The following is a 15,757-nucleotide window of genomic DNA, read 5'->3' as shown; positions in this document are numbered from 1 at the left end:
CCTGCTATTGCCCCCTTACTCTCACTCTGAGACCACAGGGACTGGGTCAGCCCCGAGGACAACAAAATTGGAGGAGATGCACCTTCTGTTCAATTCTCTGCCCTCACACCCCACTCCTCCCCGTGAGCTTCTGTATTTTCAAGCAGAAAGCAAAGCCCTAAAGCTCACACTCTGATAAAAGACTGGCCAACTTTTACCCAAAGTTGTTCTTTGCATGATCTTATTGTTCCTCACAGCGACTTCTGTCTGGTTGGTGTTATTAGTGTCCCCATTTCCAGATAAGGAAATGAAGGCACAGAGAAGTTAAGTCACTTGCCTGAAGTCACACAGCTAGTAAGAGCAGAATCTGCATAGTATGATCTTCAGGAGATGCTGGGAAGGCCCTTTGCTGCATAATATCACTCTCATGGAACTGTCTGAAATTCCACCAGTGCAATGACTTCATCATTTTTAAGATATAGACACTGGGTAGCCCCCAGGCTGTGAGAGTTTGGAGGGTCCTCAGAGATAACCTGGACCCACCCCTCATGGCACCAGTGAGAGACAGTGCTTCATCATGTCTGGGGCCAGTGGTCAGGAGACTGGAGATCCAGCCCCTTTGTCCCAAATATCTGTATGACCTTGACCATGTCCCACCCCCTCTACTACTCCCCATCTCCTGCAGCCTGCTTCTCTGATAAGGTTCTGGGAACATATTGGCCCATTTCTGATTCGCGTGTATCCAGAGCAAGACAATCAAAAGCCATCTTTATTCATCCTGCACCCAAATGCTGGGGTGTTTTTTCTTTTAGTTTTATTTTAGAAGTTTTTGATTTATAGAAAAGTTGCAAGGACAGTACAGAGAGTTCCCTTACGTACTTCTAACCCAATTTCTCCCACTGTTAACATCTAACATGAGTATGGTACATTTGTCACAATTAATGAACCAGTATTGATACATTAGTATTCACTAACGCCCATACTTTATTCAGATTTCCTTAGCTTTTACCTAATGTCTTTTTCTGTTCCAGGAGCCCATCCGGGGCACCACATCGCATATAGTCATAGGTCTCCTTAGGCTCCTCTTGGCTGCAAGTTTCTCAGACTTTCTTTGTTTCTGACGACCTTGATGGTTTTGAGGAGTACTGGTCAGGTGTTTTGTAGAATGTCCCTCACCTGGGATTTGTCAGATGGTTAGACTGGGGGTATGAGTTTGGGGGAGGAAGATCCCATAGGCACAGCGCCATTCTCATCACATCATGACAGAGGTTCATACTGTCAACATGACGTCACTGTTGATGTTGACCTTGATCAGCTGTCAGTTTCCGCTGTACAGTTACTCCTTCTCCTCCCCCTTTCATACAGTTCGCTTTGGAAGGAAGTCACTCTGCACAGCCCACACTCAGGGAGGGGGGATTTATGCTCCACCTACTTGAGGGCAGAGCGTCTACATAAACTACTTGAAATTCTTACGCACAAGAGATTTGTCTCTTCTCCCCCATTTATTTATTTATTCGACCACTTACTAATATCGATGTAGACTCATAGGTACTTATTTTATGCTTTGAGTTATAATCCAATACTACCATAATTATTTTATTGCTCAAATTGTTCCAAATTTGGCCACCGGGAGCTCTTTCAGTTGGCTCCTGTGTCCCTTTGACATAACCCCATCGTTGTGCGTGTGTTTTGATTATTTGTTTGTTCAGAGCACTTCCTTACTTTCTTACGCTAAAAGATGCTCCACATTGTCTTGTATATTTCTTGCCTCAGTCCTAGGATCGGCCATTTCTCCAAGGAACCCTTGTTCCTTTTATTGGAGAATAATGTTAGAAACCAAGATCTGGCGCTATGTGTGTTCATTGCTACTGAAGTGTCATTGCTTCTAGGCCAAGAGGTGGTCTTTTAGTGAAAGAAACCTCTTGTAAGATTGCTTTTTGTAGTGAGGGGTTAGCTCAAGAGTTGCAAGGCTTCCCTAGTGGCGCAGTGGTTGAGGGTCCGTCTGCCGACGCAGGGGACATGGCTTCGTACCCCGGTCCGGGAAGATCCCACATGCTGCGGAGTGGCTGGGCCCGTGAGCCATGACCACTGAGCCTAGACGTCCGGAGCCTGTGCTCCGCAACGGGAGAGGCCACAACAGTGAGAGGCCCGCGTACCGCAAAAAAAAAAAGTTTAAGTAGCCTGAGTTGCAATATGGACCAGCCCACGTTCAAGGCATCTTCCCCTGCTGTGAGACCAAGGAATACCAGTTATGTCCAATATAGTTTGGCGAAAGCACCGGTGAAACCCCTTTCCTGCCCCTTCGGGATGCCAGGGCCAGGGAAGAAGGCATAGTCAGCAGGTCTCCTGTGTGCCAAGCACCGTCTCTCATCTTTCCACCAGCCCTGCAGAACAGGGGGCAGGCTCTCTATTTTATAAGTGAGGAAACCCACCTCTGACAGTCATATGGCCACTAAGTGATAGAGGGTGATTTGAACCCACCAACTGACTGCTTTCAAAGACTTTTTTTTTAAAAAAAAACCACAGTGTGTCAGCCTCATCCCCAGAAATGCGGGTTTCTTTGGCTTAGAGCGGGGCTCAGCCACCAGGGCGATTCTGATAGGCAGCCAGGATGAGAAACGCTGCTCCATGCCAGGCTACAGCCTCGTTATCAGTAATGGGAAAGGTGGGCCACGCGTGTCCAGAGGGGACTTCGGCCACTGGACCCCTGACCTCCACAGGCACTTGTGGTGCCTCGGAAGAACCAGCCACTTCTGTTCCAGCCCTAAAGAGCGTGATTGGAAAATTTCCCCAAGCGACTGGAAAATAGTCCTAAAATAACAAGAGTAGAAAAGCAGACACAGCTCTGGATTGTCCAGGCCAAGAAGGAACAGTAAAAACAAAACCATTTAGAGTGTATTTAGCTTTGGGTTTTTATGTAATTATTTGAAGAGGAGGAGGGGAATGCAGTGGCTGCATAATTCTCTCCTTAAGCATATTTCTGTCCCAGCTGTTACTGAAATCAGTTGGTCTTTCCAAACCCCCTCTGGCTGAAGGTGGACACGGAAGGGATCCAACCCAGCCAGGGGCTCGAACCTCCTGGATTGCATTAATTTACCTGTGAAACTAACCCTCATGTAAGCCTCTTGGGGGTTTGGGAAAGACCCCAGGACACTGATGCTGGGAGAGAATCTTCTAGAAGGAAGGAGTCCTGGACCCTTTAGTCCCCCTACTTCGCTAGCCTGGAAAAGCCAGCTCAGAGAGGGGAAGTGACTTGCCGAAGGGCACAGCAAGCCAGGGTCCGCACCAAGAGGGACACTGTGTCCTGCCTCACAGACCAGGGACCTGACCATGAACCCACTGTTGTTTCAGGGGGTGGTGGTAGGGGAATCCTAGCTCTTCAAAGAAAACTGGACCCTCAGAGTGGGCATGTCGCCCGTCAGTTTGTACAATTGGGGAAAGAGGATTCTTCTGCTTTTGGTGAGTTCCTAATCCAGTATGTTGGGGAAGCTGACAAAAGGGGAAAAAATAAAGAGGGAACAGAAGGAATGGGTGACTCAGATGTCAGCTCAACAAGGCACCAGACGACGCTTGTTCCCACAGAGGAGAGACGTTGAGTGAGGACACTGGGGCACAGCAAGCTTTGTGGGTGGCCCGGTTAATCAGGGAAGGCTTTCGGGAGCAGTGGCTCAGGGAGGGTCCCAGTGTGAGCTGGGAGCAGTAGTGTGAGCTGCTCCATTCCTAATAACCCCAGGCAGCCCACAGGCAAGGGTCCTGGAGGTGGACAGAGAAGGTTCCGGTGCCTGGACTTGCCACCTCACTTTCCCTCACTGCTCACCTTGAGCTCATCCTTTTACTCGGGGCTGAGACCTGAAGTCTGGAGCTGCTAGTGAGGGTGTCTTTCTGTCTCCAGGGTGCCTGGTGCCCCACCATGTTGCCTTTCTGAATCATAGAGCCATCCATGAGCAGGAGGATGGAAACGCTTCCTCCGTACAGCAGGGGGCTCTGAGGCAGGTAGAGACACCATATACTGGGTGCTTATTATATAGCAGGCACTCTGCCGAAGTCATGTGGGCAGTTCTTTCATTAATCCTTTGAGGCACTGGGCCTACGGTAGCTTCAGCCATAAGGCTACTGTTGTTTATCTAATGAGAAATATGGAGGTTTGGGGTCTAGGGCTGGTTTAGCAGTCCAGTGATGTCTTCAAGACCCAGGTCCTTTCCACCTTTCTGTTCCTCCATCTTCAAGGTTAGCTTTTGTCCTCTGTCACCTCACGGTTACAGAATAGCAGCTGCAGCTCCAGCCATCTCACCCATTTAAAAGCAGGAGGTCATGGGCAAAAGGCTTTCTTCTCTTAGGCTCAGCCTTTTTGTCAGGGAACAGATGTTTTTCCAGATACTTTATTGGCTACCCCTGACTGTGAGGGAGGCTGGGGAAGGGGGTGAGTGGCAGAGGGGAACAGAAGAGCCATGATTGGCTTTGACCAAACAGGATTCATCTCCTGAGGCAGAATGCACTGCTCCCAGGCCAGAATTGTGGTCAGTTAGCCAGGAGAGGGAGGGGAACTGGTTCTCAGGGGGGCTGGCTCTTAGCGACCATCACAGGCAGGAACTATCATGATGCCATTTTGCAGAGGAAGAAGCAGCCCCAGAGCAGTCACACAGCTCAAGAGTAGCCGACTAAGGACTGACCTCTGAGAGTCTGGCTCCAGAGATCGTGGGCTAAAGTCTTCCACAGAAGGGCCCAAGGCCCGATGCTCTGGACCTTCCCCTTTCCCTCCCTCTTTGCCAGTCTTCTTCCTACACTGTATTCTCATCTGTACAAGGGGTAAAATATTCTAAACGCCAGGGAGGGAGTTGCTGCAAGGTATCTAAAACCTCTAACCAGGTGCCTGGCATAAAACACATGCTCAGTTGGTGGGTTGGCTGGGTTGGAGGACGTGTACTATAATGGTCACAACCCTGATCTGAAGGTCACTGGCCTTGCATTCTTGTCCTGGCTCTGCCACGAACAAATAATGTGACCTCAGGATGTCTTTTTGCATTTCTGGGTCTTGGTTTCTTTGGCTATAGAGTGAGGAGCTGGACATACCCGTGGCTTTCAAACTTCCCCACCAAGCTCTGGGGACCCCTCAACAGCACCTCATAGGAGGAAGAGAGGAGGGGGGTATCCAAAGGATGAGGTCCCACCTCCACATAACCCATAGCTGTAGCATTGCCTACTGTGGCATAACGAACCGCTCCAAAATCCAGTGGCTTAAAACAGCCACTATTCAACTTTCTCAGGATTCTGTGGGTCAGCAGTTTGGACTGGGTTCTGCTGAGTGGTTCTTCTGCTGGTCTCTCCTGGGGTCAGTCAGGCAGCTGCAGTCATCTGGCCAGCTGGCCAGAGATGGCCTTGCTCCCCTGTCTGGCGGTTAGTACCAGCTATGGGCTGGGCCTCACGACTCCAGCGGGCTCACTCAGCCTTCTTCACATGACAGCTGTGGTCCAACAGGGTGAGCATGGAAGCAGACATGCCTCTTAAGGCCTAGGCTTAGCCCGCCACAGAGTCACTTCTGCTACATTCTTTTTTTTTTTAAAATATTTATTTGGTTGCATTGGGTCTTTTAGTTGCGGCAGATGGGCTCCTTAGTTGCGGCTCGAGGGCTCCTTAGTTGTGGCTCGAGGGCTCCTTAGCTGCGGCTCACCAACTCCTTAGTTGCGGTATGTGGGCTCCTTAGTTGTAGCATGTGAACTCTTAGTTGCAGCATGCATGTGGGATCTAGTTCCCTGACCAGGGCTCAAACCCAGGCCCCTTGCATCGGGAGCACGGAGTCTTAACCACTGTGCCACCAGCGAAGTCCCCGATACATTCTTTTGGTTAAAGCAAATCCTAAGGCCACCCTTCCAGGTGCAGGGAAATAGACCCCACCTCTCGATGGGAGGAGCTGCAAAGAATTTGTGGCCATTTTAATCTACCGCATAGGTGAGTGATCTTTGAGTCCGTTTTCCTATCTCTTTGTTTGGAAAAAAGATACATAATAATAATCGTGTTAATAGTTATCATTTATTTGTCAAACAAGATTATGCAGATAAAAATCTTAGCATCTGGTTTAGTGCTCAGTAAATGGTAGCAGTCTATAATAAGTATCAAGTACATGCTCTATGCCAGGCATTTATATATATGACCAGCAATTCTCATAGCAGCCCTGAGAGGTGGAGATGATTATTCTCAGGCTCAGACGAGGAAATCGAGACCAGAGGAGTAAAAGTAACTTGCCTGCAGACCCACAGCTGGTAAGGAGCAGAGCTGAGCTTTGAGTCCCCCTGCAGCTCTAAAAAGTGGGCTGCAGGGGGTAGAAAGAGAAGTAAGAGGGGCTTGGAGAATTTGTACATGGACCCCCTCAAGGGTGCTGGAGAAGGAGCTCTGGGAGGCACACCCAGCCCGTGAGCCCCCTGGGTGCTCACCTGCAACAACCATCACGGGCAACATCTCCTTAGAGGATAAGCAATGGACACCTGGTGGGGGAGGGGTGTGATAGGGACACAGGCAGTTCACTCAGATGCCCTTCTCCTGGCACTGGCTTTGCTGAACTCTGCTGGGTTTAAGCATGGGAGATGCACCTTAATCTAGAACGCTTTGTAGGAGTTACCGGTCTGCATACGTTCTTGCAGTGAGCCGCACGGCGACACTGTTTTTGAGGTGCTGTCTGTGGCTACTTCCTAGAAGGGACCCTGTGACTAGCTGAGGTGCTAAACCTCCCCAAAGGGGAACGTGGAACAGACCATCTTATTCCGAAGGACAGTGGCCAAGGCAGACCACTGACTGGGGTTCTGCCCATAGCAGGCACCTGTCAGTGCCCCCTCCCCGACTGCCATCTGGGCGGGAGAGGTCAGAGGACTCCTCTAGCCTCTGTCCCTGCTCCTCCCCCCAAACCCCCAACCCAGAACCTTATCTTGGCTTTTCAGATAAGAGCCCCAGGACTTGGCCACGGCAGAAGGAAGTGCTACAGGAGGCTCTGTGGCCATGCTGAAAGGGTGGGTGTTGGACGCTCAGAACTGGGAACCTGAGCCCAGCCTGGGGACTTTCCACCCCCGTCTGCACCCCTGGCCTGTAGTGAGTAGATAACACAGACTTGATGGCAAGAGATAAGGGAGATGTTCTTGGCGACACCTGGGTCTGCATCTTCTGCACTTCCTGTTTGCGTGGCCTTGGGTTTATTTAACCTCCCTGTGCCCTGAGTCTTCATCTATCGGAAGGAATGGCAGTAGTGCCTGCTTCCTGGGGCCGTGGGGAGAGCTGGTGATGCCGAGCGTGAGGTACTTGGCCCGGACCGCAGATGTCAGCCGCTCTTTTCAGCTGCTGGCTCCTTACCCTCCGCTGCGCCACACCCTCAAGGAAGTCCCTTCTGGGTTTTTTTCACAGCAAACACATGTGGTAGACCGATCCCCAGTTCTAGACGGAGCCCGAGACTGGGAGACTGAGGAGTGTCAACCAGCCATGGGGAAGGAGGGCGGAAGCAGATGGAGAATTAATCCTCAGTGAGCATCGGTGGAGACACGTGTATCCCACTGGGTGCTTTCCTATGCAGCGTCTCATTTACCCTTCCAACACGGAGGCGTGGGGCTTTGGTTTCATTTCTTGTTTCTGCTGGGTGGTCGTGGGTGTTATCCCCACTTACAGCTCAGAACACTGAGGCTCGGAGAAGCCACAGAATTACCCAGGGCCACAGAGCTCACGGCTGGCTGCTCTGGGCCCTCTGGGAGCCCAAGAAGAAAGGCAGATTGTGAGAGACTGTGACTCTCCCCGCAGCTGGAGGAGTTCCTGTCCGAGAGCTCTCATCTCCTTTCTTTCTGTCTGTGGAACAGGAGGGTGGAGAACGGGGTCCATGTCTCAGCGGAGTGACTAAGTCCAGAAATAGTTGCGTGCTGGGTGTGAAAGAGCCAATTAGACCGCAAGGCGGCATTGCTGGAGGTCCCAGTTGAGGCTGGTGACCATGATTTGTCATTGCAGTCACCCTAGAGAGAGATCAGTGGGGGTCAGATAGTCCAGGAAGAAGTTGACCATCAGTGGAGTAGGCAGTCTATGTCGTCCTGCGGCCCCGGCCGTCCACTCGTCTCTCACTCGATCTCTCTGACAAAAAGTCCATCCTTAGGATAGGTATCCTTACTGTCTTGTTTTATTCTCTTGTATTTTCTTTTGGAAAGAGAAATGGTTGGTGGCATCTGCCTTAATGGGTCATGACCCACAGTTTGAAAAACACTGCTTTCCTTCCTGTGCCATTCCTGACGCTCAGGGTGGCGAGGGGCCACTCTGCTACGTGCATGTGCTTCTGAACCAGTGACCTGGCTTGTGTCCCTCACACATGTGCCCTACAAGGATAGAAACCCCCAGTTTGTTTTCAGTTGAGGGGAGCGCCAGCCTCAGCTCCTTCCCGGTCAGGGTCAAGGATCCAACGTTGCTGTCTGCCTTCCCAGGGACACCACCGGCTCCCGCTCGGGCCTCGCTCCCTGTGCCCGGCTCCCCAGAGTTCCAGCAGGGGGGACCCCGGCAGCAGCCGAGAGTTCCCTTATTCCACACTCACTCCCACATATGTTCACTCACACACGTTCACACACTTGCACACACTCACTATGCTCTGGGCGACAGTTCTCTGATACCAGTTGGATGTCCTACAATTCAGTTCAATTCTGACATGACTACCCGAGGCGAACACAGACCCCATAAGTTAAAGGGAAGGTCCCCAAGAGACTGCTCTCACTGCAGATGCCAGACACTCGTGGGGTCCAGGCTCCCTACACTTCTGTCTGACTTGGTCACAAACGTGACCCCTCTTTAGGTTTGATAATCTGCTAGGAAGACCCAGAAAACTCACTGAAAGCACTATGCTTATGGTGACAGTTTGAATATAAAGGATACAACTCAAGATCAGCTGAATGTGAGACACGGGGGTGAGGTCTGGGCTGGGGAGGGGGACACGGAGCCCCAAAACCCTCTCCCGATGGAAACCGGGCACGCACCCTCCCCACGTGTCAGTGTGTTCACCAGCCAGGAGATTAACTCATTGCCCGGTGCTTGAACTCAGTCTGCAGTCCCTCTCCCCTTTCCAGAGGTCAGGGTGGGGCTTCGGGTTCCAACCCTCTAGAATTATGTGACTGGCTTTCGGGGGCAGCCCCTCCTTTAAGGTCCCACTTGAGCCGACTGTTAGCATAAACTCAGGTATGGCCCAAAGGGGCTCTTTATGAATTACTAAAGACCCCCATCACTCAGGAAAATCCAAGGGTTTTAGAAACTCTGTGCCAGGAGCCAGAGACAAAGACCAGCTGTATTTTTTATAGCACCCATAGGCTTACTCTCACACACACACACACACACACACACACACACACACACACACACACGCTCATTCTCTCTCTCTCTCACACACACACACACACACACACTCCCTCACACATGCTGGGTCCCATGGACCTGATGGGTAGGCGGCAGCTCGGCCTTGGATCTCTGAAGAGGAACCAAAGTGACCCCTTTTCTTGGAAAGACGCGTTCCTGGGGGCAGTCCGGGTCCAGGTGGACGCATCAGCTCAGTGACGCTGCTGCTCACAGCAGGCGAGGCTGTGCCGGGACTGCAGAGACGCGTCTAGAGGAGAGCTGGCCTCCCGCTGGGTCCCCTAGGAGGGCCGTCCTTCCAGGTGGGGCACCAGCACCCCCGCCCAGCTCGCATTTCTGCCCCAGAAGCCTCTCTCCCGCCTTCCTCTATCCGCTGGGTTCTCAGGCTCTCTCCACCCGCCCTGCACGAGGAGAGGGGCTGGCAAACTCATTTCTGACCGCGGTTCAATGACTGATGGGTGCATTGTGTCCCTGCTCCCAAGAGGCACTCTCACGGAGAGCAGACACGTAAGCCAAGAGACTGCCCTCTGGGGGCCGGGTGCAGGGCAGCCGAGGGCTCAGGATCTAGATCCGAAGGGCCTGAGCTCAGATCCCAGCTCTGTCATCCTGGGCGTTACCTGCCTCTCTGTACCTCAGTTTCCTCATCTGTAAGATGGGGATAATAATAGCATCACCCTCTCATATGAGAATTAAGTAAGATCATGGAATCTAATGAACTGGGGTTAAGGCTTGGGTAGAGGAGGGAAACGATATGTGTTAGCTGCTACTAGTCAATAATAACAATATTATTATAATGTTTTATTGACAATTATAATGACATTGTATTAAAATTATAATACTATATAGCAATATCATAATAATAATAGTAATCAATAACAATGGCGGGTAATTTGAGGCATCACCCAAGGGGTGGCAGGACAGTGTGCCTTGGCGGGGGAAGGGGAGAAGCACCATCTCTGTGCTTCTCCAGAGCCTGCCACATCCTCTGGAGGCCCCGGTGGCCCTGCTCCCCAGTCTTCTCTCAGCATCTTTGGCCAGACTTCCGGTCTTCCAAACTCTAGACCGGGCTCTTGGAGGCTGAGTGGGAACGGCTTAGACCCCTCGTGGGGACGAGGGTGGAGGGGAGGGGGGACACCATGACCAAGTCCTTTCTCAGGAAAGGAAGGAGTGACCCTTCCTGGGGGGAGGACCAACCCTCTTTCTCTTCCCCAGGGGGAGCTGTGCCCCAGGAGGTTGGGGAGATTCCAGAAGGTGTCTGTCATCACCTGGAAGAAGGGACGAGCCTGGGTGGGGCCAGTGGAGACTAAAAAGAACATTTTAAAACCACACAGTCTATGAAAGGAATCAGGGGTCCCCTCCCCCTGATGGCCACGGGGAGGGCACTGCTCCAGGGCTGCTGTGGGTGTAAGAGTGGAAAACTTCAGAGTCACAGTCCCCTTAACTGAGCAGAACCGTCATTCAGAACAGGAGAAGTGAAAGTGAGGCGTCTGTAAACGCGCTGGCTCTGGTTTAGACTTCGGGTGGTGCTGGGTTACTAGAGCACAGACAGGTCCCTGGGGCTCAGAAGCATCGTTTTGTTTTTGTTTTTAATTTATTTATTTTTGGCTGTGTTGGGTCTTCGTTGTTGCATGTGGGCTTTCTCTAGTTGCGGTGAGCGGGGGCTACTCTTTGTGGCAGTGCGCGGGCTTCTCCTTGCAGTGGCTTCTCGTTGCGGAACACAGGCTCTAGGCGCGTGGGTTTCAGTAGTCGTGGCACGAGGGCTCAGTAGTTGTGGCTCTTGGGTCCTAGAGCACAGGCTCAGTAGTTGTGGCACACGGGCTTAGTTGCTCTGCGGCATGTGGGATCTTCCTGGACCAGGGCTCGAACCTGTGTCCCCTGCATTGGCAGGCGGATTCTTAACCACTGCACCACCAGGGAACTCCCAGAAGCATCGTTTTCGACTAGAGTAAACCCACAGGAGAAGAAAGGGCAAGTCCCTCCCTGGGCAGGATGTATAGAACAGAGAGGGGCTGCATAGCGTGGGGTCTGGAGCATGGACACCAGCACCCAGGGCTGAATCCCAGCTCTGCCCCTTTCAGCTGTGAGGCCTTGGCCAGGCAAAGCCTCCAGGGTATGTCCTAGGGGCCAAGCCCATATGGGTATTTCCTCAGTTGATCTTCACACCAGCCCGAAGAGCCAGGTCCTGTTAAAGTCAGAGAGCGCCTCAGTTTCTTCATCTGTGAAGTGGGGATAACAGCAAAACTCACGTCACAGGGTTATTGAGGGGATCAAGCAAGTGAATATATGCAAGGTATTCATAACAGTTCCTGTCACAGAGAAAGCTGTGTATATTAGTTATTAGTTATTTTTGTTTCCATGGGGGAAAAATAGTGTGAATTGACTAATATCTATGATTGTTTCCAGCAGCCTCCCCCAGGGCATACATGCTGGGGTGTGAGTTGAAATTCAGCCCGTCCATTTGAGCTTTTCTAAGCGTGACGCTGGATCACTGCCTGTACCAGATTAAGCTGATTCCAGACCCGCTCCCCTCCCCCAACTAACCAGCATCTCAAGGGACGGACTCAGGAATCTGCACTGATTTAGTTGACCCCCCTCGATGGACAAATGAGAAGTTGAGACTCAAGGAGCCAGGGCACATGGACCACGTGACACATGGCTCTGGGGGCAGAACCCCTAGTTCTACCTCGAGATGCTAGACTCCTTCACCTTGCCTTTTTGTTTCTGGAACATTCCAGATGACTTCCATCTCACTCTTGTCCTTCTAAATAACCTCCCCCCCAAATCTTTGACTCATGGAGTTCCCCCTTCCTCCATTGCAGACGTTCCTGGTCCGCCGGGACAGCAGCTTGAAGCACCCGGTGCTCTGTGTGCACTTCCCTTCCCCAAACGAGAGCTCATCCGCGGTGCTGGAATACACGATTAAAGAAGAAAAATCAAGTGAGTACCACGTCCCCGTTCTGCCTGGAGCCACACAGCAGCGGCAGATGCTACACCCTGTAACCACAGACCCTCCTCCCAGGCCAGAGGGTCTAAAATTAGAAGAAGGGGGAAAGCTTTCATCCGCTGAAGTTGTTTGGCCCGGTTTGTTCTGAACTCGGTTTATCACTCAAAGTCAATGCGAGTTTCCACTCACCCATGTCACAGGTTGATGGCTGTGCTTCCTCAAGGCCTCTGTGAAGTCTCCTCTTGTTAGGTCGTGGTAGAGAAAGGGAAGAAAAAGAGAGGACATGTCTGGGCCCCTGGGTCCTAGTGACAGCTCAGCACACACTCAAACCATGATCTTGGACAAGTCACTGAACCTCTCTGAGCCTCGGTTTGCTCATCTGTCAAATGGATATAATAGTCACTTCCTGTCTGTATCACAGGGCCTTTGTGAGGGTCAAATGGGCAAGCACTTTGAAAGACAAAAATCCTGTGTGCGCCCAGGGCTGCCAGGAGCAGGCTTGAGCCTCCGTGGAAAAATGTTTGGGGACCCCCAAACAAGGGTGGGTTTGTACGCAATTGAAAGGGTTTGGGCTTCCGAAGCCCCTCCTCTCGTGGGCCAAGCCAGGTATTAAGATCCAAAAAGCTTGTTGAAAGAATCTGTAGACTATTCCAAGCACCGGCTTAGATCCTCTTACAGATTGATCCAGGGATGTCAGAAGCTTTTTACTCTTGGTTAGCAGCAGAGTGACAACATTTAAAGAAGGTAAAATATTTTAAGTATTTTATAAATATTATAAGTATATGATAGAAATATATACTTTAATCATATATTTGCATAATTAAATGTTATATAAATATAATAAATATTTTAAAAATATTTTAGGGTGCTTGTTTCTCAAGAGACACTTGTGCCCGACACTGGGAAGATGCAAAGATGAAAAAGACAGAGCTCTGGCTTCAAGGCTCTCCCAGTGTAGTTGGAGGGTGGGGGGCAAGGTGGGTGGGAGAGACACAGACCTCAACACTTGCTGTGCAGTGTGACAGATGTAACTGCACAGGGACCTCTGGCCGAGGGGCACAGAGGATGCAGACCACGGTGGGAAGGATTCCGGGAGGGTGTCAAAGAGGAAGGAATACAGGCTGGCTCCGGAAGGGTGAGGATATTAGTTCAATTAAATGCTGCTTTTCTAGCTCCAGAGGTAGAGGAGAAAGCAAAAGCAGGGGCAGTTTCCTGTTCTTGCCATACACTGAATGGGTGAAACAGTTCACTCATTCGTGTATTCAACAGTTGATTATTAAGTGTCTGCTCTGTGTCTCAGGAGCTGTTCTACCATTGGGGACACAGCAGGGAACAAAACACAGTCCCTGCCCCTAAACAAGTGTGGAGAGTCATGCTATGGAGAACACATAAGTGGGAAGATTAGCCAGCTGTTGCAATAACAACAAAAAATGTAATGGGTTAAACCCAGAAGGGGCTAGTTTCCCAGTCATGTGCAAGATTCCTGGTCAGTGTGGAAGGCTCATTCAGGGACCCCATCTGGAGCACGCAGCCCCCAGTTTCTTGTGGTTGACTCCATGCCATAGGCTGGAAGGCGAAAGAGGAGGCTTGTGGGCAGGTCTTACCTCAATGCCTGAAAGTAGGTGTGTCACTTGTGCTCACATTCCATTGGCTAGAACTTGCTCACATGGCCACACCCAACTGCAAGGGAGACTGGGAAATGTGGTCCAGACACCTGTCCAGGGAGGCGCAGAGGGCCTGAATCTTGGTGAACTGCTTGGAGTCTGCTCTCTGGGTAAGGGGTAAGGAGTGTGTGGGGTTGTTAATTTATACAGCAACCCTTAATGACTCCTGCCTTACAGCATCCAGCGGGGAAGACAATGTAGGGATCTCAGAGAGGAAGGAGAGTGTTACAGTTTCCCCAGACCAAGCATATAGCGCCCTCTGATGACTGAAGAAGGGGTGAGGTTGTTTGGGGCACCTGGGGCGGCACAGACCCCGGGTGTGCTTTTTTTTTTTTTTTTTTTTTTTTTGCAGTACGCGGGCCTCTCACTGTTGTGGCCTGTCCCGTTGCGGAGCACAGGCTCCGGACGCGCAGGCTCAGCGGCCATGGCTCATGGCCCCAGCCGCTCGGGGGCACGTGGGATCTTCCCGGACCGGGGCACGAACCCGTGTCCCCTGCATCGGCAGGCGGACTCTCAACTACTGCGCCACCAGGGAAGCCCCCGGGTGTGCTTTTGGTCTCCTGGGAGAAGAGACAGCCATCAGCCTGTCTGCTTATGGTCTTGTGCAGTCCTGCTGCTTATTGAGAGTAGCCAGGCTGTCGGGGACTTGGCTGCCCAGACACCAGGTATCTACAATCCTTTAGAAGTCCAGGAGCCAGTTGTGCTCTTGAATTTCAACACTAACATTAGGAACGTAGCTGAAAGCAGGGAGTTGCATTGTGCTGGGCCTGTTTCACATCAGCATGTGCTCTAGAAATGGAAGGAGGGAGCGTCGCTTCAAGGGAAGGCTGACCAGGGCGGCTTCTTGGAGGAAAAGGGAGTTGGGCTGGACTGACGGAACGTCTGGAAGTTCTGCTTCCCTCCTTTGTCCCTGTGTTGCTTTCTCCACCTCCCTGCCCCATCTCCAGGGTAATCTCTTCTAGGTCTGCCCAACCCAGCGACAACCTGGCTGCCCCAGGCTTCTGGAACTTGGTCAGGAAGCCTGCACAAGCTCTCTCTACCCCATGCAACCAGGATGTCATGTCTGGCTATGTGTCTCATTTCTGATTAGGAGCCCAAGGAATAAACCAAGGTGTTCGGGATGGAGGAAGCTTCCTTCCCTGGTTTCCTGTCTTCCTCCCATTTTCCATTTTTCATTTTTAAACCTTTAAAAATTTACGCTCAGCTTAGCTGAAAAGAGCAAACCAAACATCCTTTGTGAAACATAACTGTTCCAAATCACGATTTGTGTCCATTCACTGTGACTACACAGATGCCATAAGTTTGCATGTGTTTCATTTCGCTTTTTTAATTTTACTCCACTGCTCCCCAAACCTCAGACCCCTGAGATCTTCCCCCAGAGAAACCAGACAACAGCAAGAAATCAGCAGGTCGTGTGTTTCTTTGCCATGTTGCTTCGCTGCTTCAACCTTTGTCCTACCTTTCTGTTCAGTACCTGCCTCCTGAACATGGTGTTTGAGCATGGACCATGGAAGCCACACAGCCTGTGTTGGATCCGAGCTCTGCCTTTTACCACCCGTGTGACCTTGGGCACCTTGCTTAACCTCTCCAGGCCTCTAAGATGGGGGTGATAACGGTGCCTGCCTCCCAGGGTGCTGGAAGGAGGAGTTAGTGTGTCTGAAGTGCTTAGGGTGGGTGGTACCCAGAGCACCACAGAGGGTCATAATTGTGTTGTTGTTCTTGCTGTTATAATTGAGCCTCCTGCAGGATTAAAGCAAAAGGAGGAGTGGAATAAGCCGACACACAGGGTTCCAAGGCTCTGGGTAAATCACAGCCCAGC

At 51.3% G+C, this 15,757-nt stretch overlaps 1 protein-coding gene across 2 annotated transcripts in view; it reads left to right on the top strand.

Moving 5' to 3' along the window:
- The window catches only part of RIN3 (Ras and Rab interactor 3), a 118,979-nt gene that overhangs the window by 41,252 nt on the left and 61,970 nt on the right, over nucleotides 1-15,757 (top strand). For both annotated transcript variants that reach the window (XM_060167695.1, XM_060167770.1), the window contains exon 3: nucleotides 12,150-12,267. In XM_060167695.1, coding sequence (XP_060023678.1) covers nucleotides 12,150-12,267 — 118 coding nt within the window. The remainder of the gene's footprint in view (nucleotides 1-12,149; nucleotides 12,268-15,757) is intronic.

The sequence above is a fragment of the Lagenorhynchus albirostris genome, chromosome 1, assembly GCF_949774975.1.
Source record: "Lagenorhynchus albirostris chromosome 1, mLagAlb1.1, whole genome shotgun sequence".
Classification (NCBI taxonomy): domain Eukaryota; kingdom Metazoa; phylum Chordata; class Mammalia; order Artiodactyla; family Delphinidae; genus Lagenorhynchus; species Lagenorhynchus albirostris.
Note: the sequence above shows the minus strand (reverse complement) of the source record. Positions and strands in the feature narration are given on the sequence as shown.